The sequence below is a fragment of the Mustela nigripes genome, chromosome 14 (assembly GCF_022355385.1).
Source record: "Mustela nigripes isolate SB6536 chromosome 14, MUSNIG.SB6536, whole genome shotgun sequence".
Classification (NCBI taxonomy): domain Eukaryota; kingdom Metazoa; phylum Chordata; class Mammalia; order Carnivora; family Mustelidae; genus Mustela; species Mustela nigripes.
In genome coordinates, this window is record NC_081570.1 from 6018531 (window position 1) to 6034682 (window position 16152).

General features: G+C 49.9%; 1 protein-coding gene across 1 annotated transcript in view; it reads left to right on the forward strand.

Moving 5' to 3' along the window:
• Positions 1-2805: 2805 nt before the first annotated feature.
• The window catches only part of CA6 (carbonic anhydrase 6), a 20907-nt gene continuing 7560 nt past the window's right edge, over positions 2806-16152 (forward strand). Inside the window, exons 1-5 of the mRNA XM_059375486.1 lie at positions 2806-2884; positions 5217-5396; positions 11461-11609; positions 12275-12367; positions 15893-15962. Coding sequence (XP_059231469.1) covers positions 2806-2884; positions 5217-5396; positions 11461-11609; positions 12275-12367; positions 15893-15962 — 571 coding nt within the window. The remainder of the gene's footprint in view (positions 2885-5216; positions 5397-11460; positions 11610-12274; positions 12368-15892; positions 15963-16152) is intronic.

Here is a 16152-nt window from a genome sequence, read left to right on the forward strand (position 1 = left end):
GGGCTGATGGTGCTTCCCTGTTTACCTGGGCTGATCACACATCCTTGCCTCTTCCTTTCCTTTGCCTCCGTGGGCCTCCGTCACGGCGCTGTGGTGGCACTGAGGAAGAACAAAGCTCCCTTCTCATTTTTGATATGGTATTACTTTGAAAATGGCATACTTGTCAGTTCATCTCAGCCAGTCCCTCAAGCCATAGGGCTAGAAAAACAGGAGTTTAGAATTAGACACAGCTTTGATGAGCCAGAGATGTGGTCTGATGATGGCAGAAGCGAGTTCAGAGTCGAATGTGACAAGTTAAAATGAAACAAATCCCGAACCAAAACAAGCAGCATGCTTCGCAAATACAAGGAGGAAACTCATGTTCAAAGTGAATGGAAAATTTTGTGGTTGAAGAAGACAGTGAGTCAGGGGACGCCTGGGTGGCTCAGCGGGTTAAGCCTCTGCCTTCCGCTCAGGTCATGATCCCAGGGTCCTGGGATCGAGCCCCGCATCGGGTTCTCTGTTTGGCGGGGAGCCCGCTTCCTCCTCTCTCTGCCTGCCTCTCTGCCTACTTGTGATCTCTGTCTGCCAAATAAATAAATAAATTCTAAAGAGAAAAAAATGTCTAAAAAAAAAAAGAAGACAGTGAGTTAGAGTGTAGGCAAAGAAAGGGACCCTGCTTGACGGTGTTGACGATGTCATTAGAGTCTGCCACTGAGAAGAGGGAGGGACCCTCTTTCTCTAGTAAGATGCGCTCATTAGCAGGTGGGTCCCGGCTGGTCCGACCACTCGATTAACCCAATTACTCACTCTAACCGGCTGTTGTCCACGTTAGCCAGCGGCACAGATTCCCAGCCCTCCCCGGTTCTTGCCCGAGCCAAGGATTCAGAGAAGGATGGCTGCTTGGTGAGGTTGCTAAAACGACAGACTCACGTGTGCTTACTGGAGGCCTCCGTGGGGCAGCAAAAGGGCCGGGGCTCCCTGGGCGTCCCCAAAACTCTGAGTGCAGGACAGGGGAACCCGTGGGAAATGGAGTCATGGGGAGTAACCGACGCCCTCCCATTCCTGGGCAGTGGCTGTGGACACCTGCTCCCTGAGCCCTCCTTCCTGTGAGGACGGGTCCTGTCTCCTCACACTGCCCCGTGCCCCCCACTCCCTCCCTCTCTCTGCGGGCTGCCCCTACCCCTCACTCAGCCTCCCTTTCCCTCCTGCCTCCCCCGCTCGGGCTCTGCACCAGCAGCCGCCGCCGGCTGTGACTTTGGGGCTCCCTCTGTGCTCCCTCTTTCCTCGAGTCCCACCTCAGATTCCCAAGAAAAACGCTTACACGCCTGGTTCGTGTTTCCCTGCCCGCTCGATGTCAGGGGTCCCTGGCCTTGGGGAAGGTCCCCAGCGTCCTTGCTGTCCTCAGGAGAAGTGGGGTCTCACCCAGGGCTGGAGCCCAGCAGGCAGGACGTGACTCTCTTTGCAAAGACTGGAGAGCAAGCTTCTAATTTCTGAAAACGTGTAAGAGAGTTCCAGCAGGGGGGGGATGAGTCCTTCATTTTCCCTCCAGCCCCTCACTAACGGGCTGGCTTCCTTTCTTCGTAAAGTGAGGGATCTGGGTAGAAGGTGCTGCCAGTGGCCACACACAAGGAGGGAGGTCCTCTCGTGAACGCTTATTCAAGGTGGGGAAACTGAGGCATAGAGGGGGTGAGTAACTTGCTCGGGGTCCCACACAGCTCATCAGTGGCAGAGCAGGGATCGGAAGAACCCTTGCTCTTGGCCAGAATCCTTTCGCGCTGGCGCGGAGTGGGTCCAGCATCCTCTGGGCTCCAGGGAGGGGGCGTGTGACGAGCTCGGGGAGGGGGACGGGGTAGCGCTGCTCTCCAGAACAGGATGTCCTCTGTGTCCGGGCAGAGCCCCGTGCGCCCTGGGGGATGCTGCTTGCTCTGTGCCTTTGCCCTCTTGGAAGGGCATGGGAAATGCTGACCTGTCAGCAGGTATAAACTCAAAAGTTTCTCCCTCAGCGGGTTTCAAGGACTGTTTACCCAAGGAGACACGGAAGGATTAGGCACACCGCCCATCCAACCCGTCTGGGTGTGACTGGGCCCATGGCAGCTGTCAGAACAAAGGCTTCCCCTGGAGAAACAGGATGCCCACACGGGCTCCATGGCCCCGAGGAATGCCCTGGGACGTGGGTCCCGAGCTGGGGCTCCAGGGTCCACAGGTGATTCAAGAGCGAGGCCAAGAACAGGGCCTCCAGGTGGGACTCTCTGGTCCATGCCCAAGCCGGGGGGTGAGGGCCAGGCAGGCCATTTCCAAGGACAGCTGGCCGAGGCAGCCCAGGTCTGCAGGGGCAGCCTCTGGGCACTGCTGAGATGGGCAGGAGATGCCAAGCCGAATCTGGCTAGGGCTTTCAGGGGACGGCCCTCACCCATTCCCAGAGTCCCCGCTTGCCAGGATCAAGGGCACAGGAAATGTCATTGTCCCTGGAAATCCTTCCCATCCTGCCTCTCTCTGCCTTGGGCCTTTCCCCTGTCCTGTGGGCACTCATCTACAAAGGGTGCACTGTGTGGTCCTTCAAGGGAGTTTTCATAAGTTAGGACATGGAACAACCCCAAGCGTGGGCTCAGCACACGTGGCGATGACACCAGCGGGCCTGGGCGAGCGCACGTCACCTGGCCCGTCACCAGAGTCACAAGGACCATTGTGGGAAGGTGTTATTGTTTTAGTGGGCGCAGCGGAGGGTGGGTCAGTCAGCGAGACTGGGTAAATTGTTATTTACAGTTTCTGAGCTTTTAAAAGAAGAGCGCCCCAGGATCAGCGCGATTCCAGACCCGTGGCACCATGATGGCTCTGGTGGCTCTGGTGGCTCTGCTCTTCCTGGGGGCCCAGGCCCAGCACGGGTCTGAGTGGAGCTACTCAGGTAAGCGCCCCCCTTACACCCGCTGGGTTTGTGCCTTTCCTTGTCACCCTCACCCCTGCGGGAGCTGCCCTGTCCGCCTACAGAGAGTGTGCGGAACTCAGACCTCCAATCGGGGACAAGGGGAGCTTGCTCTCCCTTCGTGGACAACCAGGTCTTGGTCGGGGATGCCCAAGATTCCCCGGCAGGTGTTTTTGCCTTAGAACCTTTCCTGGCCATGCTCCTGGTTGGAAGCCCGCTTGCCGCCACTGACTGCAAAGCCCTCTGCTTTCTCGGGCTCTGCAGTGGAGGAGGAAGTTGCTAGAACAGGCTCCCTGCCATCTCACAGAGGTCGCGCGGGTTTGTGGAGTTTTCTTCTTGGAGAGTTCATGGTCTCTCTGGAAGTTTACCCAGAACATCCTGACTTCCTGAGAACCCAACACCTTTGCACAGCCTCCGGGGCTGCCGCCTCCCAGTAGCCATGACCTTGCTAAGGTCCAGAGCTGCACATCTGGACCCGAGTCACCCCCCCCATGGGGTGGTGAAGAGAGCTCCTGCCCTGCCCCCCTTTCCCTACACTGCACCCAGGGATCGGGCTCTGGAGGACTCTCAGGGCTGCTGACTGACTTACTCTCCCCACGGTGCCCCCACCAGCTTTGGACCCCAAGGGAAGCATATATTCATGGTGGATGCGTGTCTTGTTGAGTTAAGGGCAGCAGAATTAGGGACATCATGGGTGGCTCAGAGAGTCCGGCGTCAGAGGGCAGGGCGTCAGCTGTGGCCTATGGCTCCGCTCTGGAGCAGAGGAGGCCACACGTGGCCAGAGCCGTGGAGGCCCTGGAGTTCAGCTTCGTGCAGCTCGTTGGTACGAAGGGTGGTTCAGAAGGATAAGCAAGAGAAAGACTCCAACAGGCAGGTCTTGTCCTTCTCGGGCTCAGCCCAGCCCACGAGACCGCAGGCCTTCCTGAAAGCCGTCAGGGGCCCAGCAACACTTGGGGAGGCTACTTCAAAGGCCTTTTAGGAATCCTCGGGAAATCTGCAGCACAGCTAGGGACACAGGCCAAAGCCTCTTGATCCATGCAGGGGCTGTGCTCGGGGCCACCGGCCTTGATCCTGGCATCCCACCTCTGGGAAAGAATTGTTTAAATACTGGTTTGTAGGATTAAATCGAGAAGAGCAGAGAAATAAAAAATTGACTTTTCTGTTGATTGCAAAACCAAGCAACTGTGAGGGGTCCCCAAACAAACACCTTCCTTAAAACAAGCCAGGCATTTGCCATACAGCTACTCCCTAACGGGGGGAGAGCTTGGATTCCCGACTGCGAAGGTGTGGGCCCATTATAGCGACGAGCTTTCTTCCTTTCCTCCCTGGAATGATCACGCACTCTAAAATGAGACATTTCCTTACTTTGGTTTTTTTCAACGAATCACTTTGGTCATCTTTGAACCTGATGCTTTACCTTCTTGTCCTGAATCCATAGGTGTAGGCAACCTGGGGGTCTCTACCCTACTGAGACCCAGCGCACGGGGCTGGAGCAAGGAAACAGTTGGGGGGGGTGCTGCAGAGGGAGCGGGCGCTGCATGATTGTTGGGAGAGGGGAAGGAAAGCTGTGCCATTAGAAGAACATGGGGACTGCACCCCTAAGAGTAATTCAGTAACACCAAGCCCTGAGGAGCCTTCTAGTGCATTTATCCCCATTCCAGGGGAAAACCAAGCTACATAAATATAAATATTAAAAAATATAAATATATATATTACATAAAATATATATAATATAAAAATATGAATCATACAACATATGTTATATATATTAAATATAGATTTAATAGATTTAATATAATATATACAATATATTTACTATAAACATACATATAAAAATATAAACATAAAAATATATTAAAATTTATATATTAAAGACCTTTATTGTTTTCCAAACACCAACTGTTCTTGGTGCCAGTGACAACAGGGGAGTTTGGAATCCGGGTCACATCCCCGAGACACCAGGTTCTACGAAGCAGATTCTGACTTCTAGGGATCAGGCTCTGCTTTCTATTTTTTTTTTTTTTTTTAAGATTTTATTTATTTATTTGACAGAGAGAGATCACAAGTAGGCAGAGAGGCAGGCAGAGAGAGAGGAGGAAGCAGGCTCACCGCTGAGCAGAGAGCCCGATGCGGGACCCTGGGATCATGACCTGAGACGAAGGCAGAGGCTTTAACCCACTGAGCCACCCAGGCGCCCCAGGCTCTGCTTTCTAGAAGGTAGACCTCTAACCTTGATCCTGGCCTCCCGCTGGGCAGGCCCTGCGGTGCGCTGAGCCCCTCCAACTCTGACCCCCTTGGCTCTCTCCTATCACAGAGGGGGCGCTGGATGAACTGCATTGGCCAAGGGAGTACCCCACCTGCGGCGGGAGGAGACAGTCCCCCATCAACCTGGAGAGGAGAAAAGTTCAGTACAACCCTTCCCTGAAGGCTCTGAACCTGACAGGCTACGGGGTCCAGGAGGGCGAGTTCCGCATGATCAACAACGGCCACACAGGTAAGGGGCAGGTGGCAGGACGCTGTCCCCTCACACTCAGCCCCAGCAGCAGGTGCCAGATGCCGGAGCGGACTGAGGGAGATGCAGAGCGCAGGCTGGGCGCTGCAGGCCACAGGCGGGTGGTGGCCCCCACGCCAAGCTTTGCACGGGGTGGAGGGGGGGTTTGGTGCTCAGTCTTTGGCCTCAATTCCTGGCTGGATCCTTCCTTCCGCGGGCTGACCTCTCCCCCAGCTCACTCCAACCCCGCCAGTGGGAAATGCAGCCCACGGAGTCTGTGCCGCTGACGCCAGGGACCCGCTTGTCCTCGGGGATCTGTGCCCTCGTCTGATTTTTCCATATTTTCTGCATTGAGTCTGATTGGCTCAAAATGCCTGACAGGAGGGCCCAGGATTTCTCAAAGGTTTTATTTATTTTTCTAGAGATAGATTTATTTATTTATCAGAGAGAGCGAGAACACAAGCAGGGGGAGTGGGAGAGGGAGAAGCAGGCTCCCTGATGAGCAGGGAGCCTGATCTGGATCCCAAGACTCTGGGATCGTGACCTGAGCCAAAGGCAGATGCTTAATTGACTGAGCCACCCAGGCATCCTTCAAAGGTTTTAAAAAGAGACTCTTGGGGTCTTGAATGGGTTCTCTTCTAGGGAGGAGGTAGAGGTCAGACAGGAAAAGGCTGACTTGGGTCTTGTAGACCACCCCCAGTTCAGAAGCCTGGACTGGACAACTGGAAAACCCTTGCTTTGTGTTTACTGAACATACTTTTTTTTTTTTTTTTAAGATTTTATTTATTTATTTGACAGAGAGAAATCACAAGTAGACGGAGAGGCAGGCAGAGAGAGAGAGAGGGAAGCAGGCTCCCTGCTGAGCAGAGAGCCTGATCCCAGGACCCTGAGATCATGACCTGAGAAGCGGCTTAACCCACGGAGCCACCCAGGTGCCCCTGAACATACTTTTGATTTTCCAAGTGGGCCCCTCTCCTCTGAGCCTCATGATACCCCCACCCATGGCAGGGGTCATTGTTAGGGCTGGAGGTGAGGACATTGGAAGGCTGAAGGACTTAAGGTCACCTGGTCTCTGGCGGCTGAGCTGCACCCAGGCCACTCCCTGCCCCTGGATGTCTGATTCCTCAACCCTGTCCTCCTCCTCGGACACCCCCCTCCCCACTTCCTCCTGGGCTAGGCCGACTTACTGCCCACCCACATAGGTGCCTGGGGTCACAGGATTTAGATCTCCTATTTGCACAATTGAGAAGATAAAAGCAGTTGCCCTTGATGGGTTGGTAGACCCAGGAGAGTGAAGAGCTATAAAAGCCCTCAGGCACATGTGGCCTGGATCCCTGAACTCCACAAATAATTCATGAAAGCCTGATTTTATCTTTAATGTCAAGCTCCTACTTCCAAAGTTTCTCTCTGAAGCCTCCAGCAAATTGGCAGATTGCAAACCCCCTCCCCCGTTTTTTTGGTTCAATAAACATTTATTTTGGTTCATACCAACATGAACATTAATAATTACAGTAATGGTTGGGCCAGATTAGGGGAACCTTAAGTCATGGCTCTTCCAAGAGAGGATAATTAGACCCGCAGTTCTCAGTATTTGAAATCTAAGAATTTGACCTCAGGCTTTTTCTTAAGGACTCCTTTTCTTTGTTAAAACAGTAATAATTAAATAACATTGTCAATCGCTGAAATTGCCCTTCGCCCAGTCCTTGCCCTTGATGAAGAGGGGCTACAGGTAGCAACTGAAGGCAGGGAGGAAGCTGGGTTGACCCCACCAGGACAGGCAGCCGGAAGTATCGAACGACTGAAAACCCCCACTGGTGACATGGACCTGCTGGGTAGGGCTTTGTGCTGAGGACCCAGGAGAGGGGAAGTGTTAGGAAGGTCCTAGCTTCCCAGGGGGTCCCAGCGGCTCCCTCCTCCCAGTTTGGAGAAAACCCTGGAACTTCCTCCTATGGGCTGTACTGGGTTCTCTAGAGGCTGGTAGCCTGTAGGGTCCCCAGTCCACCTGACATCATGTCAAACCTATGGGAAAGCACTCAAACAGCTCCCATTACTTAACGTTTTTTTATGTCAAGTATTTTGCAAGATTTTTAGAATTCTTTACAATTGGCTTTACATTGTCAGCAAGCTCCAAGCTTCAAGAATTCTCCTGAAGGAAAAAGGCAACAACACCACCCCACTCAACCAATTTTCAAATCTGATAACATTTTGTTGAGTAAGTTTAACAAGAAAGTTGATACGATATAATTAAACATTTATTACTTTTGATTTTGATTAAACATTTATTACCTTTTAGATCTTAGAACCTAATATACATATATGCATATACATACACACACTTATACATGTACACACTTATATATGTACATATATACGGATATACATACACACTTATATATGTACATATATACGGACTTGTATACATGTATTTTTAATTGACTTCATTTTTTTTTTGAGCAGTCTTAGGTGCATAGCAAAATGAAGAGGAAAATGCAGAGACTTCTCATATACCCTCTGCCTCCACATACATTATCCATATCACTTACCAGAATGATATATTTTTATTTTTATTTATTTATTTTTAAAGATTTTATATATTTATTTGAAAGAGAATGAGTGAGAGAGAGCATGAGAGAGGAGAAGATCAGAGGGAGAAGCAGACTCCCCAAGGAGCTGGGAGCCCGATGCGGGACTCGATCCTGGAAGTCCAGGATCATGACCTGAGCCAAAGGCAGCTGCTCAACCAACTGAGCCACCCAGGTGCCCGAATGATATATATATATATATTTTTTTTAAAAGATTTTATTTATTTATTTGACAGAGATCACAACTAGGCAGAGGGGGGGGGAGAGGGGGGGGGGGGAAGCAGGCTCCCTGCTGAAGCAGAGAGTCCGATGTGGGACTCGATCCCAGGACCCTGGTATCATGACCTGAGCTGAAAGCAGAGGCTTAAACTACTGAGCCACCCAGGCGCCCCGAATGATATATTTTTAAAAGATTTTATTTCTTTATTTATTTAGAGAGTGAGCAGAAGGAGGGGCAGAGGGAGAGGGAGAAAGAATCTCAAGCAGACTCAGGGCTGAGCATGGAGCCCCATATGGGGCTCCATCTCACAACCCCAAGATCATGACCAGAGCCAAAATCAAAAGTCAGTTGCTTAACCAACTGAGCCATGCAGGTCCCCCAGAAAAATACTTTTTTTTTTTTTTAAATCAAGGATGACTCTACCTTGACACAGTATAATTTGGTCCAGAGTTTGCCTTAGGGGTCATTCTTTTCTTTCTTCTTTCTTTCTTTCTTTCTTTTTTTTTTTTTTTTTAAAGATTTTGTTTATTTATTTGACAGAAAGAGATCACAAGTGGACAGAGAGGCAGACACAGAGAGATGGGGGGAAGCACTCCCCACCAAGCAGAAAGCCTGATGTGGGGCTCGATCTCAGGATCCCAGGATCATGACCCGAGCTGAAGGCAGAGGCTTTAACCCACTGAGTCACCCAGGTGCCCCGGTCGTTCTTAACTTACACATTCTATGGGTTTGAACCAATGAGAATGACAGTATCCATTGTTACAGAATCATACACAGTGTTTTCATGGCCCTAATTGTCCCCTGTGCTCCTGTGCTCTGCCTGTTTATCTCCCCCTCTACCCCAGCAGCCACAGACCTTTTGATTGTCTCCGTAGTTTGGACTTTTCCAGAATGTCACAGAGTTGGAATTACATAGTAGGTGGCCTTCTCAGATTGGCTTCTTTCACTTAGTAATGCATTTAAGGTTCCTCCATGTCTCTTCATGGCTTGATAACTGATTTCTTTCTTTTTTTTTTTTTTAAGATTATTTATTCATTTGACAGAGAGAGAGAGATCACAAGTAGGCAGAGAAACAGGCAGAGAGAGAGAGGGGAAGAGGGCTCCCTGCTGAGCAGAGAGCCCGATGCGGGGCTCGATCCCAGGACCCTGGGATCATGACCTGAGCTGAAGGCAGAGGCTTAACCCACTGAGCCACCCAGGCACCCAATAGCTCGTTTCTTTTTAGCGTTGAATAATATTCCGTTGTCTGGATAGACCACAGTTTATCCATTCACCTACTGAACGGGCATCTTGGCCACTTTCAAGTTCATCATTCAGTAATTACGAATAAAGCTGTCATAGACATCCAGGTGCAGAGTTTGGTTTTACCACTGGGTAAAGACCAATGAACGTGATGGTACGGCTGCGTTTAGCTTTGTCTTCCAAAGGGACCGCACCATGTCGCGCCCCCACACGCCCTGCGCGAGCTCCTGCCCGCCGCGCCCTCCCAGCATTTGCTGTTGTCAGTGTCCTGGATTTGGGCTGTTCTGATAAGTGCACGTGTATCTCACTGTTGCTCATTTGTATTTCCCCGATGACCTACAACGTGGAGTCTCCCTGAACCTGCTTATTTGCAGTCTGTGTGTCTTTGGTGAGGTGTTTGCTAAGGTTTCCAGCCCATTTTTTTTTAAATCAGGTTGGTCGTTTTCTTATTGTTGAGTGTTAAAGGGTTCTTTGTACATTTCGGCTAGGAGTCCTTCATCAGATGCGTCTTTTGCAAATATCTTCTCCTAGTCTGAAGCTTATCTTCTAAGTCTCCTCATAGTGTCTTTTACAAGATAGAAGTTTTTATTTATTTTTTTAAAGATTTTACTTATTTACTTGAGAAAGAGGGGGGGGGAGAGCACAAGCAGGTGGAGCAGCAGCAGGAGAAACAGACTCACCGCTGAGCAGGGAGCCTGACGTGGGCTCGACCCCAGGGCCCTGCGATCATGACTCGAGCCGAAGGCAGATGCCTAATGACTGAGGCGCCCAGGCGCCTCTCTTCGATGACTTTCAATAGGAAGACCCGGCTAACAGAATAGATGCTGCTTGTCCTTGTCCCAGACCTAAATTATGTACATCCTCATAGATCTTTTCCTAGGTCACTCTCTTCTCTCGCCCTCTGGAGTCTCCCTTTTCCCTGGCTCATTTCAGAATGTTCAAATGTCTCTGAGGCCTGAACCGTTGAAGCAAACAGCAGCTAGGTGACCAGAGGGACCTCCCTGGGGCCAATCTGTAGGGCACCGGGCAGGAGGAGGAAGTGGGAAGAGTAGCCCGTTTTCCTCGGCAAGAACTTAACACTTGAACGCATCCACTGATCAGAACAAGTTAAGCCCCAGGCCAGGGGTCCGTGTGTTTCCTGACTTGCTGCAGAATGTGATCTCTTGTCTTCCAAAGAGAAGTGGAAGCCTGTAGGTGATATCCTGTCCCCACCATGACCCATTCTTGGCCTGGTCTGCCTCCCCCACCCACCGTGTGATCTTGTGCCTCTGAGCAAGGAAGGCTTTCCCCCTCCCCAGGTTGGCCTCCTTGTCCATAAAAGCACTGAAGCTGACAGGGGTTTTATGGAGTGGAGTCGGCTGTTCTTTTATTTATTTATTTATTCATTCATTCATTTTATTTATTCATTTATTTGAGAGAGAGAGAGAGAGAGAGAGCGTGCGCACGAGCCGGGGGAGGGGCAGAGGGAGAAGCAGCTCCCCACTGAGCAAGGAGCTCAGTTGGGCTATTCTTAAAAAGCTACCCAGGATGATGATATTTAACACCTCAACTTGGCCTCGCAAACAGTGCTCTGGGAATAAAAGTCATCACACTAGTCCCCAGAGGTCCCCCAACCCCCCTTCCTATTCCTATGCTGTGGGCAAATCACAAAACTGGTCAGAAGCCGAGAGCGGGATTCTGGTTTCCACACCCACTGGTCATATTTTCTAGGGCATCCTCCTTCCCTAGGGCTGACAAGCTGGCCTTGTCACCCCCTCCCCTGGTGGTCCTGCCCCTGACCCCCGAGTCTGGGTAGAAGGGTGAGGACCCTGATGTGGGTGCCTGCCCAGCCGGGCTCTCCCAGCCTGCCCTGTGTGCCGGTCACCTCCTCCCCGTGAGCGACCCTGCTCAGGGCATCCTAAGCCGGCGTGGTCTTGGCTTGCTCCATGAGTGTGCAGGGGAGCGGGGGAGCTGCCTGGCCGGTAGACCCGACCCCTCGTGTCTGTGTGCACCGGCCGCAGCCCTCTCTCGTCTTCTCTCCCAGTGCAGATCAGCCTGCCTCCGACCATGCGCATGACGGCCCCCGACGGCACCCAGTACACAGCCGAGCAGATGCATTTCCACTGGGGTGGAGCGTCCTCAGAGATCAGGGGCTCTGAGCACACCATCGACGGCATCCGATTTGTGGCGGAGGTACTCTGGGGACCCCAGCCTCTTTCTTCTTTCCAATCCCACAGTCACTTTCCTTATGCAAACAGCCAAAGAGACTGCATGGTGACTGTCCAGTCACCCTAAGTTGATTTTTTTTTTCATTCATTCACAACCATTTAGTGATCTCTGATATGTGTCAGGGATTCAAGCAGGGTCCCCGCTCTCACAGAAAGCACAGTGCAAGGCATGAGTTTACAGCCCACAGAACGGGGCAAGCCCTCTTGGTTTCAGCTGAATGTCTTTGTGTTAGATTTTCAGGGTTCTCTCTCTTGCATAGATCTGTCCTTAAGATGACCATGGTTTACAGTGTCCTCCAGAGCAAGGTATCTCATGCCCACCCCTGGGAGATCACAGGAGAACCCAGTGACCTCAGACGAGCCCTCCGGACACTGCCAGCTCATCTGCCTGGAGGGTGGGGTCAGGGAAATGTCCTTGAATTGCCATCTCCCCAGAATCCCACTCATTGGAGAACTTCCTGGTCTTGATGGATGGATCTCAGACCCAGAGGGAAGGAGGTCAGAGTTGTTTAGGAGGGACAAGCTGAGGCTTTGGGTAGAGAGCACCTTTCTCTTCATTCTTCCCTGAACACCTGAAGCTCACGAAGTCTGTAGGGACCGCCCTTGACTTAACCTTTCTTGCTCCCACAGATTCACATTGTTCACTACAATTCCAAATACGAGAGCTACGACAGAGCGCAGAGTGAACCAGACGGCTTGGCTGTGCTGGCAGCCCTCATTGAGGTAGGCTGAAGTGACACATGTGACATCAGAGACTGGTGTCGCATCAGGTGTAGACAAAGGGTCTTCCCTCCTCATCTGCTACTGAGCTCACCGTCCTTAAACAACTCTGACTCAGTGAAGCCCCTGTTCACAGACACTGTGTTCCCTCTGTGTCCCCAGCCCCGGGGATCTTGGGTGAGTGCGACAACTGATTTAAAGGAGCTGGGATCACAGCGTGGTTGGCCAAACATAAACTGGCCGGAGGGGAAGGGGAAGCTGGCCACCTGCCAGGTAAATCAACACCTGCTTTTCTGCTTTTCTCAGAAGGTCTGGAGGGTGGGACCTGCAGCTAGGTGGCGGGAAATGGTCATGAGTTCAGTCTCCCCAAACAAGTGCTAAGTTGGATAAAATGGCCAAAACCAACCATATCTCTGTTCTGGAACTGGACCAAAGTCAAACAACAAATCGAGGCATTTGTTTGTGAAAAGTGGCTAGAATTTTGAGTTAGAACAGTGGGGCTCTTCCTAGCCCCAACCTCCAGCTTCGTCAGCAAGGTCTTTTTCCTGGAGCAGGCTGGACAGGGAACCCAGCAATCTTACTGCCTAGAGGTGGATGACTCACTTGATTTGGAGTGTGAGTTAAAAGCCCATGCCCCAGGATCTATCAGTAAAGGTAATAGAAAGTGAAAGTTGTGGCTGACCTGCTAAGTGGCTGACCTCTGGATGTGTTTTGCAGCTCATCCAGATCCAGCAGCAGAGGGTGCAAACATGATGGGCTTGAGGGGTAACAAGAACTTCTGCTAAAATCGTTGACTGACCACAAAGCTATGTTGACCATATAGGTAGTTCCTAGAGGGCCCTAGGAATAAGATTTAAGAACAGAGCCAAGACATCAGCTGCTGTGTGTGGCTGGGGAGACCCATCTTGCAGATGAAGTGGAAGAAATTCCTAAACGGATACACAAACCAACAAAAGAATTTTTTAAAAATCAGAAATCATATTTACATCCTATATTACTTAAATGTTCAGTTTTCAAAAAAAAAAGTTGGACATGCAAAGAAATAGGAAAATATGATCCACATTTAAGAGAAAAAACAACAGCCAACAGGTAATGACTCTGGTGGACTCAGGGACTTATCAGATAGGATTTTCCCAACAACCATCATAAACATGTTTAAGGACTTAAAAGAAATTGTGTTCAAAGAATTAAAGGAAAATATAATGACAATGACTCAAAAAAGGGAAACAGAAATGACAAAAATGCACAAGTGGAAAGTCTAGAGTTGAAAAATATAATAAATAAAATGAAAAATTCACGACATGGTCTCAAAGCAGAGATGAGACAGCAGAAGGAGTCAGTACATTTGCAGATAAATCAAAGAGGAACAAAGGAAAAGGACTGAAGAAAAATGAACAAAGCCTTAGAGATTCATGGGAACAAGATCACACAGCCCAACATATACATAGTGGCAATCTGGGAGAGGAGAAAGAAAGTGAAAGAAAAAAAATGGAAGAAATAATGGTCCCATTTTCCCCCAAATTTGGTGGGAAAAAAAAATTTACAAACTGGGAAACTGAACAAAGCCCTTGTCTGATCAGAGTCAAACTGTTGAAATCAACAAGACAAAAGGACTTTTTATAAATAGGATACTGACGTACAACTAACAGCCAACTTCTCATTAGAAACAAGTCATCAGGGCCCCTGGGTGGCTTAGTGGGTTAGGGCCTCTGCTTTCGGCTCAGGTCGTAATCCCAGGGTCCTGGGATCGAGTCCTGTATCAGGCTTGCTGCTCGGCAAGGAGCCTGCTTCCTCCTCTCTCCCTGCCTGCCTCTCTGACTACTTGTGATCTCTGTCAAATAAATAAATAAAATCTTAAAAAGAAAGAAAGAAAGAAAGAAAGAAAGAAACAAGTCATCAGAAAGCCATGGAATGTCAACCAGGAATCCTAATCCAACTAACACCCTTCAACAATGAGGCGAAACAAAGGCATTCCCAGATACAGAAAAACTGAGATAATTGCTAACAGATCTGTCTTACAAGAAATATTACCCAAAACCCTTCTGGCTGAGAGGCAATGACATCAAACAGTAACTCAAATCTGCAGAAAGAAATGAAGAATGCTAGAAATGGTAACTATAAAAGACCGTCTAAAAATGTTTTTGTCTTGTCTTTAAAAGATTTCTTTTAAAAAACCCATCAGATTGTTGAAAGGAATCATTACACCACTTATTGTTGAGTTTACGATGTAGGTAGATGTAATGTCAATGACAAAAGTGAGGAAAATAGAAAGAAATAGAGCTAGCTTGGAACAAAGTCCCCATATTTTATAGGAATTAAGTTAGTACTAACCGGAGGTAGGCTGTGATAAGTTGTATATTGAACAGTAGGCCCCCCTTACCCCTGGTTTCCCTTTCCCAGGGTGATAGTTACCCGTGGTCACGTGCAGCCCAGAAGGAGATGTTCCTTCTAGTGATGTTTACTCCAGGAACCTAATGCTAGGTCACAGTGCCTGCGTCATTCACCCCCGTGACCTTGTCACGCAGGCAATTGATCAAATGCATCATCCCAAGAAGAGTGAGTGAAGTACAACAAGAGATTTGGGGAGAGACCACATTCACGTAACTTTTAATTCAGTATATTGTTATCATTGTTCTATTTGATTATTAGTTTATTGTTGTTGGTCTCTTACTGCGTCTAATTCATACACTAAACTTTACCACAGGTATGTATAGGAAAACATGTAGTATTTACAGGGTTTGGCGCTACCCATGGCTTTAGGCACCCACTGCGGGTCCCTTCAGATAAGGGGGAACAGCTGTAATCACTGGAACAACCATTAATACTTAAAAATGGTTAAATTGTGCTTGGAAGGTATTTGTTTCACTCAAAAGGCTGAACAGAGGAACAAAAATTCATGAGGGACCTAGCAAAACAAATAGCGAGTGGCATTCATAGATCCAAGAAATCAGAATTCATACACAGTGGAAGAAGAATTAGACCAACACCACCGACTGAAAAGAGCCATTGAAATTCACCTTTTTCACCAAAAGTAATTTTTCTGACTTCTGAAGAGTCAACGTTCACACAAAACAGTGGTGACCTGGCAGGGAGCAGAATTGGAGCAGTTTTGGCTTGGACAGAGGCTGTCCCCCGCTCCGGCAGGAGTCCCGAGGATGAGGAACCGAGCACAGGGGACCAAGCCCTCCTCATCACAGGGACCTGGCCTGAGGTGAACCCCGCCCAAACAGAGTCCCTGGGGGGTATGGTGACAGTGACTTTGGGCCATGCCCTGAGGGCCTCACCGGTCACCCCTGAGAAGGCTCTTTCCCTGGAAGCTGTCCCAATGCTTCTGTCCTGTCTCCCTGGAAGAGACCAGTGAGGCCAGGCAGTCGGTGGCAAAGAATGCCAGACAGTCTCTCCCCACACAGCTGGGACTCCAACCGGCTGCCTCCGCCCTGCCCCCGGGCTCTGCCCAGTCAACAGGGACACCAGGATTACCAGAGGGAGGTCCCCTTTCCACTCGATGCACTGCTGTTTTTCCTCCAGGTCAAGGATCACGGTGAAAACACTTACTACAGCAACTTCATTGCCCACCTGAACAACATCCAGTATCCAGGTGAGGAAAGTCCGCAGCGGCGGCAGGAGCGTGTGGCAGGAACGGGGGGGGGGGGGGGGGTGTGGTGACGGTGACTTGGGGCCATGCCCTGAGGGCCTCACCGGTCACCCCTGAGAACTGCCTGGCCTCACTGGTCTCTTCCAGGGAGACTTTTTTTTTTTTTTTTTTTTTTTTTTTTTTTTTTTTTTTT